At 39.9% G+C, this 23,890-nt stretch overlaps 2 protein-coding genes across 3 annotated transcripts; one reads left to right on the plus strand and one right to left on the minus strand.

The window, feature by feature from the left end:
* Nucleotides 1-105: 105 nt before the first annotated feature.
* On the minus strand, nucleotides 106-10,367 carry nab2 (NGFI-A binding protein 2). The gene is made up of 8 exons (XM_005804306.2): nucleotides 9,893-10,367; nucleotides 9,651-9,737; nucleotides 8,499-9,458; nucleotides 8,266-8,399; nucleotides 7,205-7,256; nucleotides 7,002-7,110; nucleotides 6,736-6,921; nucleotides 106-2,160 (listed from the first exon to the last, which is right to left on the minus strand). Exons 3-8 carry the CDS (start codon nucleotides 9,408-9,410, stop codon nucleotides 2,054-2,056), a joined length of 1,500 nt encoding a protein of 499 aa, XP_005804363.1. The 5' UTR covers nucleotides 9,411-9,458; nucleotides 9,651-9,737; nucleotides 9,893-10,367; the 3' UTR covers nucleotides 106-2,053.
* Nucleotides 10,368-12,233: 1,866 nt separating this feature from the next.
* Nucleotides 12,234-23,803, plus strand: dnajc14 (DnaJ heat shock protein family (Hsp40) member C14). Of its 2 annotated transcripts, XM_023324842.1 has the most exons (8): nucleotides 12,234-12,319; nucleotides 13,797-13,958; nucleotides 14,064-15,077; nucleotides 15,156-15,262; nucleotides 16,676-16,795; nucleotides 16,928-17,088; nucleotides 19,529-19,631; nucleotides 22,570-23,803. In XM_023324842.1, the coding sequence occupies exons 2-8, from the start codon at nucleotides 13,929-13,931 to the stop codon at nucleotides 22,865-22,867; spliced, it is 1,833 nt and encodes a 610-aa protein (XP_023180610.1). In that variant the 5' UTR covers nucleotides 12,234-12,319; nucleotides 13,797-13,928; the 3' UTR covers nucleotides 22,868-23,803. The 2 variants fall into 2 exon arrangements, with proteins under 2 accessions (XP_023180610.1, XP_005804364.1); XM_005804307.2 differs by having other exon boundaries at nucleotides 13,797-15,077.
* Nucleotides 23,804-23,890: the final 87 nt, after the last annotated feature.

Genomic DNA, 23,890 nt, shown 5'->3' on the forward strand with positions numbered 1-23,890 from the left:
TGCCTCGTCCACAGAGCTGTTAAATTAGCAGGAGAAAAAAAAAGTCACTCTTGGTAGAAAGAATTACAACATTGATTTAAATCATTAAAGTAACATTTATTAGGATATAACAAAATAAATTATCTGTCCTGCAACATACACTGAGGATGATTCTAATGCTCAAGAGACGGGTAGGTGTAACCGATGCACAGCACGCTACCTCACGGATAGTTCTGTAATTAGTCTACAAAATCTGTTATATTTATAATTGTCGACATAAGCTAACACCGAAACTCTGCTGCCGAGGCCGAACGGGGTGAGGAGTTTAAAATAAGCTGCTGCATCAAGAGAGAATACAATCATTTAGTCTCTCTGAACCTCTGAGTTTTCCTAAAATACAAATTGAACAAAAAAATAAATAAAAAATCACCCCCCAAAAATCACGTCTGTGTTTAAGAGACACAAAAACGTTACATACGGAACAACTTACAAGTGAAAGACTCGATTTCTGAACAAGTGTGTCAAGCAGCCTTTAAAACGAAGAACCTTTCAATGTAGTTTTAAATGCAGTGTTCCCAACAAATGTACAGTTTTACCTTTAATCACATTAAACTCTGATTAGGACACAGTGTCAGTGTTCTTGATTTAGCAACTGGATTAAGAAAATAAATACATTTTCATAATCTTGGGGATGGCAAAATTTTCAGTCTGAAAGGGATTTAAAAAACATCCAATCAGTTATTTGTGCAGCAGAAAGTTGAGTGTGATTATGACAGAAGTCAAATCTGATGGATAAGCTAATGAACTCGCTTTTTGAAACACCGACTAAAAAAGAAACACTTTTTAGCCTCAACATGCAGCGTCTTGCAAAAATATTCATCACACTTAAATGTTTTCTGAAACCACAAACTCCAGTGCATCTCAATAGGATTCAAAATTCAATTCAATTTCAAAAATACTTTATTAATCTCACAGGGAAATTAAATTAAATTAATTTTATTTTATGTGATAGACCAACAACATGTGGTTCTTGATTATCGTAGATTGCTGATGACTTTCAAAATTCTTTACTAATGAAAGTTAGAAAATTTGGCAAGTTAAAAAGAAATTCAACAAATTGAGTTTATAAAAATGCATAACAGACTTCTCAGATTTTCATTTGTTAAAAAACATTAAATCATGTATTACTTTCCGTTTAACTGAGCAATTAGGAAGTCAAACGTGATTTTTATAGCAACTCTCAAAATAAAAACTAAACTGTTTGACAATAGGCACATAAAAACATGCCAGACTAATAAAAACTGATTCAATTGAGGTTTTTTTATTTTTTTAAAAACACTCAGTAGCCCAAGCTAAGGTTTCAAGAGAATATGGAAAAGGTGATTTCTCTTTAAGTTTTCAACTTTGTGTGGGGCTCCATCAATATGCTACCTTTCTAAGAGGCACTTCTTCATTATATGCTATATTTTGTTGGTCTATCACATAAAATATAAATAAAACAAAATAAAATGTATAAAAATGCTGAAATTGTCAATAGTATGAGTATTTCGCAAGGTGCTGCATGTGTCAGTGTCTTCTGAGTTAGTTTGACCTCTACAGTGCTGACCTCTGACCTAAGCAAAGCGTCCAGTGGTTTCCTGAGGTGAATAGCTCCAGAGCATTACGCTGTAACTTGCAAAGCAAGGAGATCTTTGCTAAACGCACATCTCCTCTGCAGTGTTGCTGAGTGTGGAGGAACTTTAGAGCGTCAGTTTTCCAAAGTTGCAGTGCCCCCTGCTGTGTGAAGCGTGTTTCATCTGTGGCAGGCGGATCCTCCAGCGCACGGCGGCACTCGCAGCAACATAAACATTTTCCCTGACAGAACACAGCTAACCTCTGCAGGGCACTAAAACAGAGACGGGGTTCCCTCCATCTAACAGATATATAAAAACAGAAACATTTAGATCTTAATTTACAGCGGATTCGTTTACAAGACATGACGGGCCTATTTAGTCAGATCCTTGCAGAGTCTTAGATTTACAGTTTGAGTTGGAGTCCTCTCTCTGAGCTCAGTTCCCCTGACGGGCTGCGGGTTTCACTTTCCTCTGTGGTTGGAGGTGATGGTTGGCTCTTTGGTGACACAAGGGCTACTGCTTCGGCACGCTGTTATCGAGATCGCCCGTTCCACTTTGATGTCATGGTCTGGGGAGAGACGTGGGTTTGAAAATGAGACTAGAAACAAAAGTTAACTCAAACAGGAAGTATGTAATTGACCGCTACAGGGCAGTGTTTAGGTAAAGGCTATCACTAACAACTTAAATTCTGATCTCAGTGACTGTAGCATTGAAATTACTGGCTTTTCATGTAGTGGGGGCAGCAAAGTCGAGCATAAGCACCATTTAGAAATCCCATGCAGCTGGTGTTTAAAAGCTTTGAGTGCTAGTTTGGGGGAATTCACCAGGAAGTTCTCCCACATGAAGTGGAGTCGTCATGGTTTATATGACCAATGCAATCTGGTAGCAAAATGTCCCCAGGCGAGCAGAGACAGCCGAGTGATGACTGAGTAAAAAAAACAAAAAAGAAAAAGCAGAGAATACACAGAACTAACGTTTGGGTTCACTGTGTAATTATATGAGAGAGGCAGCAGATTAAAAATAAGATTAGAAAAACACATTTACTGTTTTTTAAAAAAATTATTTTATTTTGTAATTAAGAGCAAAAAAATAGTTATAATTATTACGAGATGCACCAGCCAGCATATTTTTTTCTCTTCAGCATTTATGAGTCTTTCCTGTAACCTTCCTGTTGGGAGCCGTCATTAGTCACTTACATTCAACCAGGTTCAGGATGTAAAATTATTCCTCAGTGAGCTTAAATCATTAATGTCTTGTTCAGTGTGACAAATACACCAAATATTAATTTTGCTCTCAGATGTAAGATGACCTTCAACACATATAAAGCAGCACCAGGAGTTTTGGTGACTGTGCAGTTTGATGGCTGCTGCAACAAATTTTTTGAATGTTTACCCTGCTGACTCATTTTCCTTGACCTCCTCTCCCTCTCATCTCTGATAATAACAGCATTAACACCTGTAGCTTGTTGTCCATTTATTGGAGGACTGACATCACTTTCAGACACGATTCGGCTGCAGCAGTAATCTTCCACTGTACAGAGCGAAATTTGTTTTTTAATTTCCAGTTGGCCTGGTGTGACACGTTCAGGTGCTGTACGATTTCTGAGTACAGGCTGGGTCAGTGTGAGAGTTATATAAACGGATAAAATTAAGAAGAGATTGTCACTTTGAGTACAGTCCAAACAATTCATATAAATTGAGATGGGACGCAATTTAGTGATATTAAGCATAACTGGTGATGACATTTTCTAGCCTCTGGATCATTTCATTGATGCTGCTTTTGCCAAAAAGGGCTCTGAAAATAAATTACATCAACATTTTCTGTACAGTCTATTCTACTCCATCTACTGCTCACAACATCATGTTGTTCAACCTCTCACCTCTAGGTGGCAGCAAAGTGCTTCTTAAATTATTCTTGTATGTGTAGAATATGCAACAACAGGCAACTCAGCAGCATTATGATTAGAAACAGTATGAGGTGATTTTCCCAACAGTAGTTTCAACTTTATGTGTGCATTTAAAGTAGTGGTTAACATAGTAGTTAACATTAACCAGTGTGTGTCTATTAGAACGTAGTTAATTTGCTCTTAAAATTTTTGAATAGCTGTCAGCTTTTCAAAGGTGTTCCCTAACAGAGACTGAATGTCAATAGAGATAAAGCTGGATTATTGTGCTGTATTTTATTCAGCCTTCCTGTTTACAACTTAAATTCCTGCTCTCTCTCAGCCTAAGCAAACAGGAGGCTTTTAAATAACTCTCTAAACAGATAATAGCTAGCTTAAATTGTTCTACGTGTTGATACTTGTTTGCTGGTAGCACTTCCAATTGGTCCTTTCACTGAATACAGAAAGATCCAACTTTTGATTTTTCTTCTTCCTGGTCGCTGATCAGCCAATTAAGCTGAAAACAGACTAATTCCAGTTAAAATCCTTGTTCTCATTTCTGTAGTTTTAATCCAGCAGCTATGAAACAAAGCAACTAAGCAAAGAAGGTATTGTTTCATTGCCGTTTTAAATCTTTCATAATTGGTAAAATAACAATGTAGTTAACAGCTAATTCAGCCAGAGAAACAAATCCCCACAAAGACAGTGTTTATCGCTTTATTCTCTGTGACACTGTGACGCTCTGTGACAGTGGAAAATGGGTTACAGCTGAACTTGTGACGTTTAGAGGAAGTGGGAGAAAGTCGAGATTAATGAGTGCTGCACATGAGGGAAACTTGAATGAGTGAGAGATAAGCAAGCAGGAGCATGACAGAGTGAGGCAGATTGATGCCAGAGATGAAACATATGTCATGTTTTGTTATTTCCGCAGTCCTTTTGGTATAGGGAGAGGATGTATAAAAAATAAAATAAAAAAAAACACTGTGCCATTTCCCTGCCCACAGGTTTTATTTTTGTACGCTGTCGCTTGGTGAGTCAATGCAACGCCCCTCCAATTACCTCCCACTCCATCGCCCCCACGCCCCATCCATCCCGCCCTGCAGCCCACGCGCCTCACACTCTGACGTCAGTCTCTGCTGAAGCAGGGAGGGGGGTCCGATTCCGTCGCCCACAGAGTACTTCCTATCCTCCCTCCCCTCCCTCCACGCCTCCTCATGTCTTTGCTGGCTTCCTTCTCCTTTGCTTAATCTCTTCAGCTGACGATCACAGCCCAGAACGACTAACTCTGCCCAAACCACTTACTTTTTGCTTGTGATGCATCACAAAACTAACAAGGTATTAAAGAAGTGCAATAGCAGAGTAACGCTTTCTCTCCTTCTCTCGTTTCTTTTTATTTTTTTGGCTTCCCTCCCTCCTTTGCCCTCCTTCTCACACTTTTTCCTCCCAGCCTCCTTGTTTCCCCTTTCTAACTTCTCTCCTTTCTAGTTTACAGCCTGCTGGAGTTTAGCTGTGAGCGGTGGGAGGCGTCACCTCAGAGAGATTCTGACTCACTGGGTTCAAACAGTGGAGCTATAAAATATTCATTGTTACTGAAGGTTAGGAAGTCTCTGTCTGTTATTCAGTTCTGCCCCACAACCATCTGATCACCTTTTGAAATTATAGTTCACATTTTATCTTACCTGCAGTAGATAACTCTGGCATTTTCATTTAGAATAAATCTACATTATCTGGTCCTCAGGCTCCAGCTAAGCGCGAGTCTGAAACCGGACTTCTACCATTGTAAAACACCCAATTTCAAAAACATCATACAGGTTTATGCAAATACCAGTTCATGCACGTGAAACTGTTTTATTCATTTCTAGAAAAAAATATTGTTTACACAGGAAAAGGAGGGAGAAGGCAGTGCACCAAGAATGACATTCCTGGACTGAAAGACAAACATGTAAAGCATTTTCAGGAATAGTAATAATATAAAATGGTGAGTAGTGTAATAAGCAGACGAACAATGCTTTAATGGTGCATTCATTTCATCGCAGCTTGGATTGGTGAGTTAGGACATAAGTCATAAAAACAGTGAACTTTGTATTTTATTGTATAGAAGTGTTAATCAATAGTTTATAAATGCAACTTTCATTGAGTTTTATGTGTACAGCAGCCATACTGCATTCTCAACTCAGGAATACAGGGCAAATTGAGAGTTTCCAGGTTGAAATTCTGACTGCATTGCATGTTTTTGTTTTATTTTGAATTTAAAAAAACCCAAACCCCACTTCTGAGTACAGAGGCAACAAGCCATGAAGGGAATGGTGTGTTATTCATTTTCAAACATGAGAAAAAGAACAGGATTTAATGCAAAATCAAGTTCTATCACATTTTTAAGTGTGTGTGTGGACTTACTGTGCTCCTGGTTCGAATAGTGCACGTGTGTTGGGATAAAGGATGTGAAAGTTACAGTCTTCTGTTGTGTCACTATGGAGTACAAAACTTTATGCCATGATGTCAATAGATATTTTTCCACAATTGATCCTCTGAGAAGGAAATTTCACCTCTACTGTCATTTTCAATCATTCATCATTATGAATTTTCATCTGTTAAAACAACACAGAGTAATGATGATATTGAGTCTTTGCTATAACATTTGACTTAAGCTCATCTGGTGATCAAATCGTGCCTGCTTACTTAGACCAGAAACACTTGACATGTTTTGTTCTCGGTGCGTTTTTAGCACAGGAAGGTGATTGCTGGCATGTTGCCTCATATCTAACAATCAGCGCCTTCTGTGTAAATAAATACCAAATGAAAAGGTGACGACAGTCTAAGGTTTTATGATTTCATCAACAAAACAAACCACTGTAGCTTTTATTTCTGTCAAAACGGTAAAATACTGCTGTGATCTTGGCTTCTCTAGCCTCAAGGACCAAATAACTTTGCTTTATGGTAAACGAGGTTGCTAAGACAGTTATATACCGCAGGTCAGATGTCAACTGCTTATCCGTCTCACTTCAAAAATCCCTTTAAACATGGGTAAGATGATGGTTGGGTTGAACTGAAAAACTCAGAGACTTCTTGAATATTCCTTCTTAAATCTTTAACCATCCCATTTATAATCTATCCACCTTCAAATTGAAGACTTTTTTGGAATCACATTTGTTTATGCCGTCCAGAAATTTAGAAAATAACCCCTAAATAATTCCTCTACCTTGTAATAACAGGTTTACTCTATATTGAACAATCCAGGTATGGGAGTTTCTGAAAAGTCACCTGCCGAGTGAGTTCCCTCTGGCCCCAGGCTGAGTTTCCCCGCCCGGTCATGCGACACCATCCGAGCCAATCGCAGGCCTTCGTCCATTAGAGTCTGCTGTATTAGATGGCGGCTCCAGCTGGCGGGGTTCGAGGCGTCAGTGTGGGGACGGGGGGATGGAGACTGGTTGCACTGGGAGCTGGAGTCTAACAGAGCAAACAGAGCTCAGCTTAAACTGTGTATTTTTTTTATTTTTATAATTTCTAATGTAAATTCAATGTGTTACCAAGCGATACGCAGTCAAGGCTCTCTGCAGACAAGCTGTCTTCATCTGCTCTCTGAGTTGCTCCTTCAGATCCCTCCACTCCAAGGAGCGATGACTCAGACACGATGACCTTAAAACACATCATACAAGCCCGCTCATGAACAACTTCAAACGATGAGACCCGATGAGCTCTAATAACCAACAAAACAGCAACAAAGATTCACCTCGTGTCTCGCTCTCTTCTGAGACAAACCGCTGCTCTCGTCAGCATTTGACCTGCAACAGAAACAAACATGAAGACGAGGTTGCACCTCCGTTTTGGAGCTTTGAACTCATTTAAAGTAACAAAGTTCAAAGTGGAAAGTAAACCTTACCAGAAAATCCCAAATGAACCTCAAATTGACAAACTGAGACACTATACCAACATGGAAGAGTATTTGTTACACTGATAGTTTCAGCAGATTTTCCCCTTCAAACAATGAGTATGTGAAAGGTTACATTTTTAAATGTTTAATTTACAATGATAAAGTTAACATACAAGCCAAAGGGAAGAAAATATTTAGCTTTACATTTCTAGAGTTTTAAATACAGCCCCAGTCTTTTATATTAGGAATAATTGGAAGGTTTCTTGGTTGATATTTGCTAAAAAAATTTTAATTTCACTCTATTCTCAAAAGGTAAAAATGTTTTCCTAACACCTGTATAGAAAAGCAATCATAAGTGAGTTTTCAGTTAATAATTTTTTTTATTGTGAGTTGTACATTTTTGTTTCCAACTCAACAACATCTTTCTGAAAACGGTGAAAGATGTTTTTTATAGTGTAACATCTTCCCCTCCTTCAGATTGAAATTGTGAGACTAATACTTCACAGTGTGATGGCTTAAATTGATACTAAAATACAAAATTTGTGTATTAACTCAGCATCTTTGTGTAGTAAGACATGTTCTAATTAAGCTAAATTTGCATTTTCAGGGACTGGTATAGAAAATACCACAGTAACTTCAAGTTGTGGAAAAGTGAAAATACGTACACACAGAGACGTCTGTTGAGGTCTAAATGTGGTTTGAAGGTGTTTGGGGTTGATCAGATGTGCTAACCAAAACTGACTTTTAGCATCAGGGGATTTACAAGCTGGAAAAAGTAACTTTGTCAATGTATGCATCAGGGCTGGATAGAAAGGAGCACAGCCCAGCTTTGAAAATGTATGAAAAATGTGTCAATGGATGTCCAATCTTTGCATGCTATAGGCTTTGGAGTAAGGCGTGAATGTCACTGAAACACTTACCTTGCATGTTTCAGTGTGGAGGTGTAGGCACATTTCCTGGCCACCTGTCGAGCCAGAGAAAAGAGCTCCACCCGTCTGAGCAGGAGAGCGTTGTCTCTCATGCAGAACTGGGCAGCAGCTTCATTGATGATCAACTGGGGAGGAAAAACACAATGCGTGAAGGACTTGTGGACGCTTTCAAACTGGCATTCAAGCAGGGTGAAAGCTGGCAGCTTTAGTTTTTCTGAGTTTACCTCATGGTGTGTGAGCTGCTTGCCCTCTCTCCTCTTGGAGTCAAAGCGACCATAAATGAGGCTGTATTTCCGGATCTCCTCCTCCTTGTTTGCATCCTGCGAGCCCATTCTGAAGATGTGACCCACAGTTTTTGCTATTTTCTTGTTCATCCTCAGCAAAGTCTTTACCTCTGTGGGGTCTGACCTGGGCAGGGTCCTATAGAGTCTCTCCACGCTCTCCACCACGGCCCTGGCCGTCTCCTCGTCCAGCTGCCCTCCTGGCCAGGCTGACAGGGGTGCAGGGACGAAGGACGCGGAGGGCACTGGAGATGTGGAAGGACCCGGCGGCCCTGTGGACAGGAGAGGTGGGCTGTGTGGTTCCTCCTCGGTTCCAGATGCAGAGGCAAGAGCGCCATTCCCATCAGGGTCTGGGCTGAGCCAGTGCGGGTCCATGGGGGAGAGTTTTTCCCTGTAGTGTGTATCCGGCGGCTGGGGAGACGCCTGGGAGCAGGGACTTCTCGGACTGCCGCTGTACATCGGGGTAAGACATGCCCGGTCCTCTCTCTCACAGGGGGAACCAGGCTGCCCGTTGCTCAAAGCCTTTCTGTGCCCGCCAGCTGACCCGCTGGAGCCCGTCCCTTCAACTTTGAACAGCGGGATCCCCCCAAGAGGGACATTAGCGACGGGCTGGCTGAAAAGGGCAGGGTTCGCCGCCCAGTCGCGGAGAGCCTTCTGCAGCCTACGCACATGCAGCGGCTTGGTGGCCATGCCAACCAGGGCCATGATTTCCAGGAACTCCTCCTCGGCAGCCTCGCAGAGCTGCTGCACGTCGTCACCGCCTTGCTGGATGAAGGTTTCATAGTAGGCCAGCAGGTTTGCCCTCTGCAGCACCCGATAGAGTTGCAACTCCCCAAGGGTGCGTGGCAGAGACATGGCACACAGCACTGGAAAGTTCAAACAACGGAGGGGAATCGCATGAACCTGCAGAGAGAGAAGTACTGGAGATGTTAATTACTAAAGTGAAGACTCTGGTCCAAACACAAGTTCAAAAGCTTCTCCCTTGCTTTCAAGAAGACTTTCAAGTGTTGCGCTCTAAGCAAAAACCTCTCTCTATTTTTCATGCATGCCTTTTCTTATACAAATAAAAGTATTTATATAGTTGTATTTTCTTACCTTTTCAGGTTTCTTGTGAAGATCCCGTTCCGCCTGAACTGGGAAATAGTCTCTCCAATGTCACGGCTCGCAACTCCCGGAGCGAAACTGACAAAGAAACACAATATCAGCCAGTCTTTGAGACAAGAGCAGCACACGTTCAGACAGGAATTACTTGGATCACTGGCTCCTCTCTAAGCTACTAGAGGAGGACACCCTGCTCGGCGTCACATCGCGCTTATTATCCTATTCGTTACTCTTACCTCTCGCCGAGAGCCTCCGCGGCGCAGATTTGCCGTAGTAAATCCCCTTTGCGTTTCGCTCCTCGGCTGATATCACTGGCAGAAATCCTCCTCCGGCGCACCGTATTGGTTGCTGGCTGCCTTTTTTGCCGTCTGTGTGGGCTGGAGAATGACGGGGGCGGACTGCAGCACGCCATCTGACCGAAAAAGAGCCTTCCTCTCCCGGTAGAGAGGCGGCTTTCAAATTGGAGATGTGGGTGGTGGTATAGTGGGGGCTTGAAATTAACCCTCATGCGTCTTCAAGATTAGTCCTTCATGAAGAGGCTTCAGGGGATTCCCGGAGGTTTACCGTGTCAAAAGACCCTCCAAATAAAGAGTCGTCGTGGAGACTCGGCTTTAAAATGGCCAAGAAAGGAGGGAGATTACCGTTCATGTCTTATTGGTCTTAAAAAGAATTACACGGCTTCACTGAATTTAACAAACTCCACCGCATTTTACTTGGCATTTAAATTGATAAACACAAAGTAGCAAAGTGGAAGGACAAAGTGGAAGGACAATGATCTGGTTTAATTAAAACATGTATATATATATATATATATATATATATATATATATATATATATATATATATATATATATATATATATATATATATACTGCTAAAAAAAATAAAGGGAACACTTAAACAGGTGTTTAACACTTAAAGTGTTTATTTTTTTGAGCAGTATATATATTTTGCAAATAAAATCTGAAAAGTGTGGCGTGAATTTAGATTCAGCTGAGGTCTTTGAGATATATCTGTCAGTGTTATGCATCTAGAGAATGAAGATTCTTAATTGAATTGATTGAATTTAACTATGGCCTTTGACTGGACCATTCTAACACTCATCTTGCAAGGTCAATAGAATCAATTGGAAATAAATGGTCCCTGAAATTGAGACAATTCATTCCGTTTTGAATAAAGTCAGCAAAATAAAAAAAGAAATCATCAAGTTGGTAAAGAGGACCAGCTCTGTTCTACTCTGAATCCATTGGAGATGATTGTACAAAAAAAGAGATATTTGTTTTATAAAACGTTTATCAGCTGCCGTGACCCTTCTGGAGAAAAACATTGCCACAGCATCACGCTGCCTTCACCATGTCTCACTTTGGATTCTGATGACAAGGTGACAGCAGGGTAAGTTTTCCATCACACAAACACTTTGCATGTTATGTTAGGTTACATTTTCATCTCATCTGACCAGGTCACCTTCCTCGTTGCTTGGGTCAAATGGTAAAATGAATGTATCAGGGCTTTCATTCTACAAATAAACTTTGTTCAGGGGTGTTTTAAGCATCAGAGTAAAATGTGTATCATATCCCAATTACACACAATTAAGTTTAGAATTGCAAGGTGACAAAATGTGGAAAAACTGAAAGGTTGCAAAAGCTCCCAGGCCTTGGTATAAATAGCATTTATCCATCCATTTTCTATTCACCCTTGCCCCTAATGGGGTCAGGGAGGGTTGCCGGTGCCTATCTCCAGCTACCGGGCGAGAGGTGGAGTACACCCTGGACAGGTCGCCAGTCTGTCGCAAATAAATAGCATTAGTACTACATTAAGTTCAAACAAATATCAAAAAACTTTAATGCTTGAAAATGAATAGACTAGAGATACAGTTTATTGTACTGCTGAAAAACATATTTAAAATATTCAGTAAAAGAAACAATTCCCTTTTTACTTTGGAATAGTCCTTGCATAGCCTATATTGTTTTGCATGCTGGCAGAAAAGTTCAGTTTTGCTCATGTCTGATGCAGAACATCATGATGCTGCTTGTACAATTATCTAACAAACCACTGAGGACTTTGCAGTACAGCTGGGTTTATAGTAAGATTAGATTGCCCTCTTTGTTGATAATTAATTGGCTGCATTAAACATTTTTATTTCCTTCCCCTTCATTGTTCTGAAAAACTTTGGGTTGATCTCTCACATGAAATCACAATAAAATGGATCATATTTATGTGATTGTATAAACCTGTGGGAAGGTTCAAAAGTTATTTTTGCAGGTCATCGTTTACTAGTCTCCACCCAAGCAAAAATGGCTTGTTGGACTGCATGCCTGGTGTGGCTCCTTGATTTCAAACTGCCTCTCTAACTGACTTTGGTGCCATTTCCCCCAGAGGCCACGCAAGGAAATTCAAGATGAATGTTATTATTTATATTGCAAACGTCCTAATTCAGATTAAATCCAATTTTATTTCAGTCACTGATTGCAGGTGGGTAACTGGCAGCGGTTTAAACAGAAATATGAACAAACTCTTTGAGCCTGATCTCTCTGTTGAACACTAGGTGGCAGCACCGCCCCTCTGATTTCTGCTCACTGTCAGAAAACCATAGAAGGAATTAGAGGAGAAAAAGAAACAGTTGGCTTTCTGTTCACAAACAAGGTTACACATTCATCTTAAAGGTATGTAAAATGACTCTCATCTTTCTTGAACGAAATATATTAAATGACTCTGGCTCTCGCTGGAGCCCTTCTCTGTTTTTAAGCTCGTCTGAGCTGTCAGGAAGAGGAAACAGGCGCTAATAATAGCAGGTTCAGTTGGTATCATTGGCTAAGAGTTAGCTTCTGGCGAGCTAATTGCGTTCAGACTTGCTGTTTTTTTATGTTTCATATGTTTTTTCTGCAAGTAATGCCATATTTAATGAAATAATTTCTAAGTTGGACTCAGAAGAAGCTAATATTACCCATATTTTTGTTCCTGCTTTCTCATGCTAACACCCTGGCTGCTTGCTAACATTCGTCGTTTCAAGAAAAACATCTAGCTTTCAACAGGACTAAGCTGATTTATTGTGTGACAGCCAGGCTACTGTCAGAAAAGTCTGCTTTTAAATTTCTTGTTTCTGCTCACGGTTCAGATAAACTCCCGTTGACTGCGTTAGTCATAAATAAAGCTGTGATATTTATTGTAATTTATGAGGTGCGTTTGTATATGTTCGTGTTAGAGCAAGCTTTATGAGTTTAACTTCCTCAAATGCTGAACAAATACAGCCATTCATCTGCAAAACATAAGTTACGATGCTTTGCTTTCTCTGATGAATTTCTTCAAAACATTAAGATTTTGGTATTATTCAAAACTATGTAGTTGTGCATTATAAATTATTGACTTTCGTACGTTTAAAAAATCAATAGATATCATTCATTACAATCTGTGCACCTTAATAACATTTAAAACAATAGATTACAAAAAGGCTTTCCTTCTACTATTGTTGTACTCCTGAATAATTAGATTAATATTTAAAAGGGAATATTTGGCGTTACAATGTTCCACAGCTTTGGTTAGTAGAGGGTGAGCTCATTGTGTTTTCTTTTTGCTTTGAGTTTTAATGCACTATTTTATCTTTTCTTTTTTCTTTTACTGTGTCTGTTGCTTGTGACAAACATTAAATGGCACTCCTTATGGGTTTTATTTTACTTAATGGCCTTTTGATTGGCATCAGAGTGCAGGGGTTGAATAGAGATGAAACTTGGGTAAGACAAAAATAGAAAAACCAAGCAGGATTTTCTGTTTTCATAGTTATGTGCTACCTTGCGTTGGCTTGTAACATTAAATCCAAGTAAAATACATAGAAGTTTGTGGTTGTATTGTGAGTTAAAATGTGAAAAAGCTCAAGAAGTATGAACAGCTTAGCAAGACACAGTTTCTGCATCTTGATGATGAAACTTTTGTTGGTTAAATAACATTGAATGTTTCTGGCTACTTTAGGAAATAAAAAGAGTTAAAAATGTCATTTTTACTAACATTATGCACTGGGAGAAAGTCTGCCACAGATACAGTAACATTTTACAAACTTGTGTTACCTTATATGTGTGTTTATTTGGACTTTAAGGATCTTTTATTGATTGAAGGAGCGTTTTTGTTTTCTGATCTATTTCTTTTCAGGTGGCCAATTTCATAATGTTGGCTGTGAGGAACCCCAGTTTAATTTTGATATGAGCAAATGGAGGAAACTCTGCAGCAGATCATGGAGTTAGGACCCTTTTGTCCCCTTTCAATCTGACAACTGTAAGAGACATGGAGAAGGAAGAGATGGATGATGAGGAGGTTTGTGATGGTGGTTTTGTCTCGGAGGCCAGTTTTACTCAGCAGCAGGCTGGAGAGAATGATGAGTGCACACAGGAGGATAATACGGCTCACTTCAACTTTCAGGAAACTCCAGTTATTGACCCTGGAACTGGTGACGTAGAGTCATGTGAATCCATGGAAGCTAAAGAGGACACAGAAGAGGTTTCAGAGGGATTTGAACAAGACTTGGATCATGAGAACCCACAGCTTATAAATCAAGAAGAAGATGAAGCTGCCAAGGAGCAACAGATGAACGGAGAGTCCGGCTGGAGGGCGCTGGGAGGTGGACGGAGGTGCAAGTTGAGGAGCGGCGGCTCTCTGTTCGAGCAGAGCTTTCAGAAAGGCACCATCCCGTCCAGCGGAAGTCGGCACAAGCAGACTCGCAGACGCAACCATCACCACCATCAGCAGAGCCGCGGTCGCAGGCGGACGGGAAAGCAACTTTTCTTTGCTTTCAGAGAGATGCTGTCAGAGTCCCTGAGCGTCTGGTGCATTTCCTGCGTCCACATGCTGATTGAGATTATTGTGACATTAACTCACAACTGTGGAGTGGGAGTGGAAATGGGGGTCTTGAAACTTTACAACTGCGGGAAAAAGATTATTGTTAAGATCACCGATCTGCCTGGAATGAAAGCAGACTTTAGCCGGGTTTTGAAGCAGATGAAATGCGCTGGAGCAGTCCTTTTGGACAAAACTGTAAGGACTCTTAAGTGGATAAAGTCATCCGTCTCCTCTTGCTTCAGACTATTCTGCGCTTTAGTAATTTTCAGTTTCCAGTGGGTGAAGGGGTTGCTGCTGCGTGTTGGTGGTGAGCGGGGTAAACGCTATTGGACGGCTTTTCTTGAGTCGCGGGTCTGGAAGAGGCTGGTGTCTGTGCTGGAGAGAGTCCAGAGCTGGTTCAGGAAGTATCGCAACACACCGTCATCGCCATCGTCGCCCGGCAGAGCCGGAAGAGGGGAACCAATTCAGGAACTGGAGCGACTGCTGGCGCTGGCCGAGGTGCCAGAGGGGGAGCTTGACCCCTTCACGGTCCTGGGCGTGGAGGTGCATGCCACAGAGACCGAGCTGAAGAAGGCCTACAGACAGCTGGCTGTCCAGGTGTGTGTGTGGTTAATCTGGAGTCAGGAGCCTTTTTTACCCTTCTTACTTCAATAACCTTGACCTTTGTGCTTTCAGGTCCATCCAGACAAGAACAAACATCCGCGAGCAGGAGAGGCGTTCAAGGTTCTGAGGGCAGCCTGGGATATTGTCAGCAACCCTGAGACACGACGAGAGTATGAGCTGTAAGTAGGAAAAAGTAATCAGACCCCTGAGGAACAACGCACTGTTAGAAAGGACATCTTAGCATGAACATACAATAAATATAGTTTCTTGATTTTAATATTTTTCTTCTTTTGGTTTTGTCATTTGCTCAGGTGACGCAGCTGAGTGTTATTTATTACAGTTCTCAGCAGCATCACAAACTTTTGTTCATATTATGAACTCTATTAAAAAATACTTTTCTGCTTTCTAGATTTATTTTTCCTTCTGTGACAGGAAGAGCAACACTGAAGCCATTTACTCTGGCTGAGCATAACCAGAGATTTTTGAGCTTTTCTATCTGTGAAGCTGGAAAGGGGCAGTATTATGTTAAAAGGCTTTTATGAGTTTTACATCATATTATAATGTTATTCCGTCATCAAAAACATACCCGGAGTGTTGCCGTGATTCTTTCATGCATATTTGAGAAGTCCTTTATTCTTCCAGGGCAACTATTCAAGGGTGGATTGATAATACAAAGCACACCCGGAACGACACATCTGCTGAGCTTATCATGCAAACTACTGCTCAGTGCTTCTCCTAACAACGGCTGTAAACGGCTTCAAGAGAAGCATTGCTGTGATGATGTGCAGGAGTCATATTTGATATTTATAGCATTTTATAGCAACTGAAGGTAACATAATTACTTGACTGTGCTATAAAATGACACTTTGTGCCTGGAAAATACAATACTCCTTTAAAATATTGTTACTGAGCAAATGGCCTCACAACTGACAGTTTGCCTGCATTTTGAGGAAGTATTATGTGTATTTAAGGTGTCACCATCTTATTTTGACTTATCTTTATGTAAATTGCAGCCTGGGAAAATAGTCTTGCATTCTTAATTGTAATGGACTATATGAAAAAACAGCTGCTAAAAACTGGTGAGATTGTTGACGCAAGATCGGAAAATGCATCCTCTCTTCTAATGAGGCAGATTTTTCTCTTCAAATAAATTGCTGGACTTTCCAATATATCCTAGACATGCTCCACATGTCTACTGCACTGAGACAGAAACATGCACTGCAGTGAGAGATTTTACAGTCTGCAGTCAATTTCACTTATTGATTTAGGAGTTTTAAGGAAGGCCTCATCGAGTCTGAAGTTCTCTGTTTAGTAAAATCACATTTAAAAAGTACAACATATTTTTTCTCTCTCTTTGGTCACTTCTGCATTTGCTTTCATGGCTGAAGAGAAGACGGCTACAACCAATAGCAAATCTAGCTGCTTGGATATGCTGGTTTGCATCTGCTTTGTGATTCCAGTGCAGAAAAAAGTAAATACGACGTATAAAACAGTTGCCGAATTCAGAGAATGTTAAAATTTTTCCCCTTAGATTTATTTAGTATGTAACTTCTGAATTATCTTGAATCACAAGTTGTGTTTTTCCCACACAGGAAGCGCATGGCAGCAACCGAGCTCTCAAAGTCCATGAACGAGTTTCTCACTAAACTGCAGGATGACCTGAAGGAAGCCATGAACACCATGATGTGCACAAAGTGTGAAGGCAAGCACAAGTACGTTGATGCACATCTGACATCACTGTATCAGCCTGAATCCCTGAAGCGTTCAGTGTTACTCATACTGGAGCCGTCATTGTGAACATTGTTCCGCTTCAGTGGTTTTTCCTACATGACCCGTGTGTGCAGGCGGTTCGAGATGGATCGAGATCCTGCTGAAGCCCGCTTCTGTGCTGAATGCAGCCGTTGCCATAGCGCCGAGGAGGGAGACCTGTGGGCCGAGTCCAGCATGTTGGGCTTACGCATCACGTACTTTGCTTGTATGGAAGGGAAAGTGTATGATATTACAGGTGAACAGCCATTATTATCAGTTTATTTCTGTCTAAACTCAAGTCTAAGACTTTCAAGATTATGCTTCATGAGCAATGCATTGCTTCTACCTCGTAAAAGCAATGTCATATTATAGGAACGTCTCTCAGAGTAAATAATCCGTCATCTGATGGTTAACAGCATAAAACATGTGGAAGAAGACGTTCTGCTTAGACGAAGCAAAATCTCAACCCTTTGGCAACTAATGCTGAATGTCACCCTTATCACACTACCTCCATCATGAAATACAGTGGTGGCACCATCATGCTGAGGGAGACTCTCTTCCTCTTGTCAGAGCTGATCGTAAACTCATTGGATTAATTGATCAATAGATTAGTGAAATTATTGTCAACTAATATAGTATTTAACTGGAGTATACAGACTCAAAAAGGCAGGTTGCTGCAAGAAAAACACAATCAGAGTAATTAAACTCTACAAAAAATATATACATTTTGCATAAAAGATAAGAAATAAAAAATAAAAACGAAAAACGTTGTGAATATGTTGAACCCAGAACTCCTCAAGTCGGATAGTTTAAGCTACTCTTGGTTCAAATTCGGTAAAGAAAATCTCTTATTAAGGCCCTTTTGCTATCCAGCTATTAATTGGTTAATCCAAATAATAGTCAACAGATCAGCCCTTTGCTGTATAGACGTGAATTTTAGCAGAAAGGGCTAAAACTCTTTTCACATGTTGATGTTGGAGGTATTTTTTTTTAACTGCAAATAAATCCTTTGCTACAAATGATCAAGAACTGCTATGTCGTTTCATTTTAGGCAATACATTTTTATTTCCTTATTTAAAAAATAAATAGTTCATTTATTTGGATTTTTAAAAGTATTTCTAATTTAGTATGAAGAAGAATTAAGTGGTAAAATAAAATATTTGCAGAATATGCCATTTTTTAGAATCAGATTAATCACGAGAATAATTGTTTACTAAAATAAGTTAGTTGGAGCCCTAGTTTGAATCAAATCATATTCATGTGTTAAAATGGCCCAGTCAAAGTCTAGACTTGAATCCAATGGAGATCATGCAGCAAGACTTAGAACATTTTCCTTTGACTCTACAGAGATTGACTGCCTTGTGTTAGTTTATCAGTAGGAGACACTGCAGTTTGTGGTTGCAAAAGTGAAAAAGTTTATGTGCATCCAGCTTGCTGGGGTTCTTGGCTTTTTTCACATGGCCTTCACAAGCATATTTGCATCCTTAAAAGGAAAAGAAGGAAGTAAAACTATTAAAACCTACAAGCTATTTAAGAAATTTACTCTCATCCACACCCTGTAAAATGTCTGTTGTATCAGAACTGAAGCATAATCGAGTCCACACTAGATCTTCACTCTGAACAGACGACACAGATCCACCCTAAACAGACAAGACTGCTTTGGTGGTGTTTGGTTTTTATGCAGCGTTCTGCTCTGCATCAGGTTCTTGTCTGTCCAGAAGATATTTTAACCAAGTTCTTGTAGTTTGTTCAGGTGTAGTTTTAAGAACCTAAGCTGTAATTTCACAGTTTTCACTTTAAATTTTTCCTCATAAACTTGAACACTTAAGAAATGAGCTGAGGCATTCAGACTGTGAGTGTTTGCAGTTTCTCTGAGTTGTTCATGATTTGACCTCAGGCTGAACTTGATTGAGACGCCCACTTTTGAGGAAGGATGATTCTCTTGAACGTCTTCCAGATTATTGTTGAATGGCCTTGTAGCGTTCCCCAGATGGATGCGCAACAATGTTTATTTTTCTGAGAAATTTGTTGATGCCTTTTGCCCTAAGACTCTGTTACTCAAACTATCTTCTAAACTGGCTGACATGTTTTAAACACCTTTATCCACTTAAACCAAAACATTAAGCCATTGTTTTTGTTTAAGTGGCGTCGAATGTCATGAGTAGTTCTGTATCTATACCTAATTTTAGATTAAAAAGGGTGAACTAAAAGTTTACCTTCACTCTGTTTACTTGTAGATGTTTTTTTGAAATGTATATTTTTGTTATTTAAAATGGTAATTAGTTAAAGGTTTTTGTTTTGTTGTTTGGTAAGGTTATGGGTACCAGATAGGTAGAATGGTACCAGCATGCACGAGAAACAGCAGGAAGCGATGAGAATTGATCTTTGTAGTTTGGACAATAAACTTCTTCTGGTTGTGTACAAAATATGCCACAAAGCATCAGTAACCTTTAATTTGCCTCCTTGCTGTCACTGAGCTGTTATTCAGCCTTTCTAAAGCTCTTCTGGCCATATTTACAACGATCCCTGATGTATAAAGTCATGTCGGAGTCCTCAGTTTGGGTTTTTTACAATCTTTTCAAATGTACAACAGACCAAAAAAGCCTTTTAGTTAAAGTCAGTGTTTAAATATGTTTTAAATTTATTGAATGCTGATTTGAAAATCAATATGTTGTTTGTTTGCTGTCATGTTTCAGAGTGGGCAGGTTGCCAAAGAATAAGCATTTCCCCCGATACCCACCGCGTCCCGTACCACATCTCGTTTGGTTCAAAGAACAACAGCAGCGCCACACGACACAGGTACGTCCCACCAACGCTGCAGGCGCATCACTAAACTATAAGACCACCGCTAAGTACATTTATTTCATTGATTTAATTCAAAAAGTACAACTTTTATGCAATACTTAAGATTCTTTTTTTTTTACACGCAGAGTAATATATTCTAAAGGTTTATTTCTGAACATCGAGGAAGACGCCTTACAAACTATTTTTTCTTTCAAGTTCCATTTAATTTGCAGATTAAATGTAAAAACAGTTGACCATAAGATGAAACTACACTCTCAGGGGCCTGATTTTTAGTCATTTTTTAATTAATAATACCTGAGGTGACTGCAGTGACAGCTTTAGAAAGCATTGAGTATCAGCTAGTTGTGATAAGACTTGTCTAGCTACAATAAACCATAATTAATTTAAAGGATGCTGTGGCAAATGGTGTAACTAATTTAGATATTAATTCTATTAAACATTTCAGACTGAGTGATTCAAGCATTGGTAGATAACATAGGATGTCAGACTTCCTGTATCTGATGCATAATTTCTGTGATCATCCAAATAAAGTCAACATGTAACCATTATAAAGATGTATTGAGCTTTATAATCATTGCTATCTGCTAGATAGGAATGATTTTCATTGAACTTTGGTTTTATTGCTGGGACTATGTTTTCTCCATGGCTGTCAAATGTAGGAGTGAGTAATTTTTATTGAGCTGCTGTAACAAGGCTGAAAGTATTTAGAGAGCGAGAGGCAAAGTTGAACTTGTCACAAAAATTCAGACATTTTATCTAGAAACAAGATTGTAGAAGCAAAACATTAAAAATAATCCAACAGGTTTGTCTAATTAAAAACTGTCCTACATTTGTGATTGTGGTGGTAATAAAATGTTTCTGGTCTATTTCCAGTAATGAGAATGGGATCTGGATTATTCTTTCATAAAAAAATATGTTTTTTTTTTATAGCCAGGTTTAGTGAAGAGGGACGAGGAAATCTGCTTTTGATTGGAAGTCACTGAATATGGTTTTATTGAAAATAACAAAACCATTACTTTATATTTTCTGTAAGGGTTTTAAAACACAAAGTAAAAAACCCACATCCTAAATAAAGTGCTGCCTGTGCTGCTTGAACCAAATTTGTGGTATTTTTAAATAGCGATCAATGGCTGATCTCTAAACAGTCCCACTTTGGACTCCTCTGGTCTAAAGATGTTAGATTTTCCTCTTTATTGAATCGTAAACCAATCGAAACCGAGCGATGCACAAAGAAAACCTCAACAAAAGAAATTGATCCATTTCTGACTAAACTGTAAAACTTGATCCAGGAATATAGAACAATTATACACATCACAAAGCATAAAATCAGTTTTTATTCCAAGAGTACGTTAAAGTTTTAGAAACTGAGGATTCTTTTTAAGTCTGATATCTTTTTCCCCCTCAGTGCACAACATGTGTAAGAAAGTTGACACTTGGTGGCGCTGTATTTCATGTTTTATTCAATAAAAATGGCAGCAACAGTTTTGAAATTGCTCAGGCTCCACGGAAAACCATTTGTTTGTTTAACGTATAAACACAGACAGAGAAACAGTTTTTCTTCCTGAATTAAAGCCCTAAATAATTTCCCTTAGATATAAGATATGGTTGAAATGTAAACATGAACGCAGAAATGTGTTTTCTTGAGGGGCAAAAGTCAGAGGCATTTATTGGGGGGGCAGGATTGCTCACCGTTCTTAAATAATGAATCTTTTCTTTCTGTTTTTTACCCAAGATATTCAGATAGATATAGAATTATAACATTTTTGTTAGGAGAGGAGTCAAAGTAAACATCTTTAAATTGTAATAATGAATAATTAACCTGAACTTCAAACCGCCTTGATGTTTAATTTAGAGAACAAGCTCAACAGTAAGTGGTCATTTTTATTTTATTTTATTTTATTTTTTAAAAGAAATTCACATTTCCTGCTGTGTGCAGCGTACGGTTTGTTATGACGACAGCACATTGTTGGTCTGCAGCTGTTAATTACAGAGATCACACTTTAAATGTGTGATCAGTTCACTTCCCTTCCTGCTGTAACATGATAGTCATGTATTGAGTTAACTATCCAGTCTGTGTAAAACAGATCCAAAGTAGCATAAAATGTAGAACTGATAAAAAAAAAAAACATGGAATCATGAATAAAACAAGTCCTATGTTGGACTTTATTGCATCTCCTTATTATATTGGTGTATTCCAAGGAGTTTTGTTATTATTATTGTTAATTAAATTCTCTCTCAGCTTTCTGAAGATCGGGTTTGTGACAAACATTTTCCTAATATATCAGAGCTGGTTGTTTTATTCTGTGTTATGCATGGATGCAAAAAGTGTTTGCTTCGAATCCACGATTAACGTTGCGGGCTGACAGTCATTATGATTGACAGCTATTATCCACCGCTGCCGTATCTTTCCTCATTAAAATTTACACAATAAAATGATAAATTTGGTTTGTATCCTTGCCTGTGCAGCGGACCGCAACACTTTTTCCAATAAATCTTTGTATTTCCTTGAATATAGTTTGAATTTAGGTATTCGTAATTTCTGAACTTACCCAAGACAAAGCTGTCGATGAGAACCAGCAGGAGGCACTAGAGAGCTGAGCAGCCCAGTAGTACCATTTAAATTTGGCACACCTCAGTCATATGGAAGATATAAAAATGGCAAACCTCATGTGACACGGCTATTATTTCAAATGAAATTATCGAAGATTGTTTTAATCTTTGTAAAAGTGAAATCAACTACATAAAAGAGATATGAGGCTACCGCCTGTCTAGTGTTTGACAAGCTTTACAGGAGCACCGAGGTTGTTTTAACGTCCATCATGGCGGAGTGGGCCGCGTTCTGAAGAGCATGAAGTCACGGGCAAAGAGCCATTAAAGTTTATGCTTTGGCACGAGCAAAAAGCAGTAATGAACTTCCTGTGTTCCCTTCCAGGAGCCCCTCGGAGCACGCCACCGGCCCTTCAAACCCGGCTGACTTGCAGGACTTCTTCAACAGAATGTTCAAGGGTGGACCGCCGAATGACATGGCTGCCAACGGCGGGGGCTTCTTTCCCTCAGGTCCGCCCCATCACCACCCGGCCGGTGCTGGAGGTGCCCCTTTCTCCCCTCCCCCGGGTCAGACAGGTTTCTACATGCCGGGGGGCCTTCGGCCAGATTCCAGCGAGACGTGGCCCGACGGCGGCAAACCCCCCCGGAGGAGAAAGAAGGTCCGAAAACCCTTCCAGAGGTGAAGTCTGTTTACTCGATAGTGTGTCAAAACCGGGACACGATAAGAAAATGGCCACGTTTGTCTCTCGCCTGCCTGTGGGCGTGCCAAGATCTGAGTGTAAAGCTGCAGTCAGATCCGCCAAGCAGAGAGGGACTGGATCACGAAGAGGAACCGGTTGGGTGAATCTCAGTGCTGAAGGCAGAGGAAGTGTCAGTGTCGGTGCTTTATCTGTCATTTCATCCTGTTGTGTTGCTGGTCTCACTCATGACTGTAGCCTTGACAACCGAGATCCCTCTGATGCCGCAATGAAGCATTTTCTTTTTTTTGATAATTTCCTGCCAAATCCATTACTGCATGATTTATTCACTTTTTTTAACGCTTCAGTTTTCTTACTTCTCTTTTGTATCAAGTTAATTTTCCACTTAGGGCTCCGTGCCGAGAGAGAGAGAAACGGCAGAGGTGAGGGCGACGCTCATTAAGATTTATAGCTGAGAAATGAAGAAGAGGGCTTGTGCAGCTAAACGTGTCAGTGTTACTGTTGTTGTTATTGCCACGTGTTTGTCGTTTTCTGCTTCTGGAGCAAAGCCTTGTCCAACCCAAACAGACGGGACGAATCTGAACCACGCTAACGGGTCGCAACGACACACAACACGCCCGTTTCTTTGCTCTTGACCTCATGTGGCTCAGGTTGTCGTTACGGTGTCCTGCAGACGTATTTACACCCCTTGAACATTTCTGAATTTCATTTTATCGCGCTCTTAAACTACTAGGCATTTTACTAGGATTCCATGTGATGAACCAACACAAATCATTTTTTTAATAAGTAAAAAACTCAAAAGTGTGGCGTACAGTTACATTAACCCCCAGTCCAGTCAAACACACCACTGCAAAAACACAAAATCTAAGTATTTTTTGTCTAGTTTCTAAAGAAAATATCTTAGTACACTTGAAGTAAGACAAAACTAACTCACAAGTAACTTTACAGCAGGATATAGAGGCTTGTTTAAGTAAATAATTCCTTATTATTGATGAGAAAATACTAGAT

Source organism: Xiphophorus maculatus, chromosome 20 (assembly GCF_002775205.1).
Source record: "Xiphophorus maculatus strain JP 163 A chromosome 20, X_maculatus-5.0-male, whole genome shotgun sequence".
NCBI classification, from domain to species: domain Eukaryota; kingdom Metazoa; phylum Chordata; class Actinopteri; order Cyprinodontiformes; family Poeciliidae; genus Xiphophorus; species Xiphophorus maculatus.

Coding starts and splice junctions, on each gene's coding strand:
- dnajc14 (XM_005804307.2), top strand. CDS start 13,929: ATGGAGAAGGAAGAGATGGATGATGAGGAGGTTTGTGATGGTGGTTTT. Junction 16,796..16,927: donor AAGTGTGAAGGCAAGCACAA/GTACGTTGATGC, acceptor CCGTGTGTGCAG/GCGGTTCGAGATGGATCGAG. Junction 19,632..22,569: donor AGCAGCGCCACACGACACAG/GTACGTCCCACC, acceptor GTTCCCTTCCAG/GAGCCCCTCGGAGCACGCCA.
- nab2 (XM_005804306.2), bottom strand. CDS start 9,410: ATGTCTCTGCCACGCACCCTTGGGGAGTTGCAACTCTATCGGGTGCTG. Junction 8,400..8,498: donor AGCAGCTCACACACCATGAG/GTAAACTCAGAA, acceptor TTTCCTCCCCAG/TTGATCATCAATGAAGCTGC. Junction 2,161..6,735: donor AGAGGGAACTCACTCGGCAG/GTGACTTTTCAG, acceptor GTCTCTCCCCAG/ACCATGACATCAAAGTGGAA.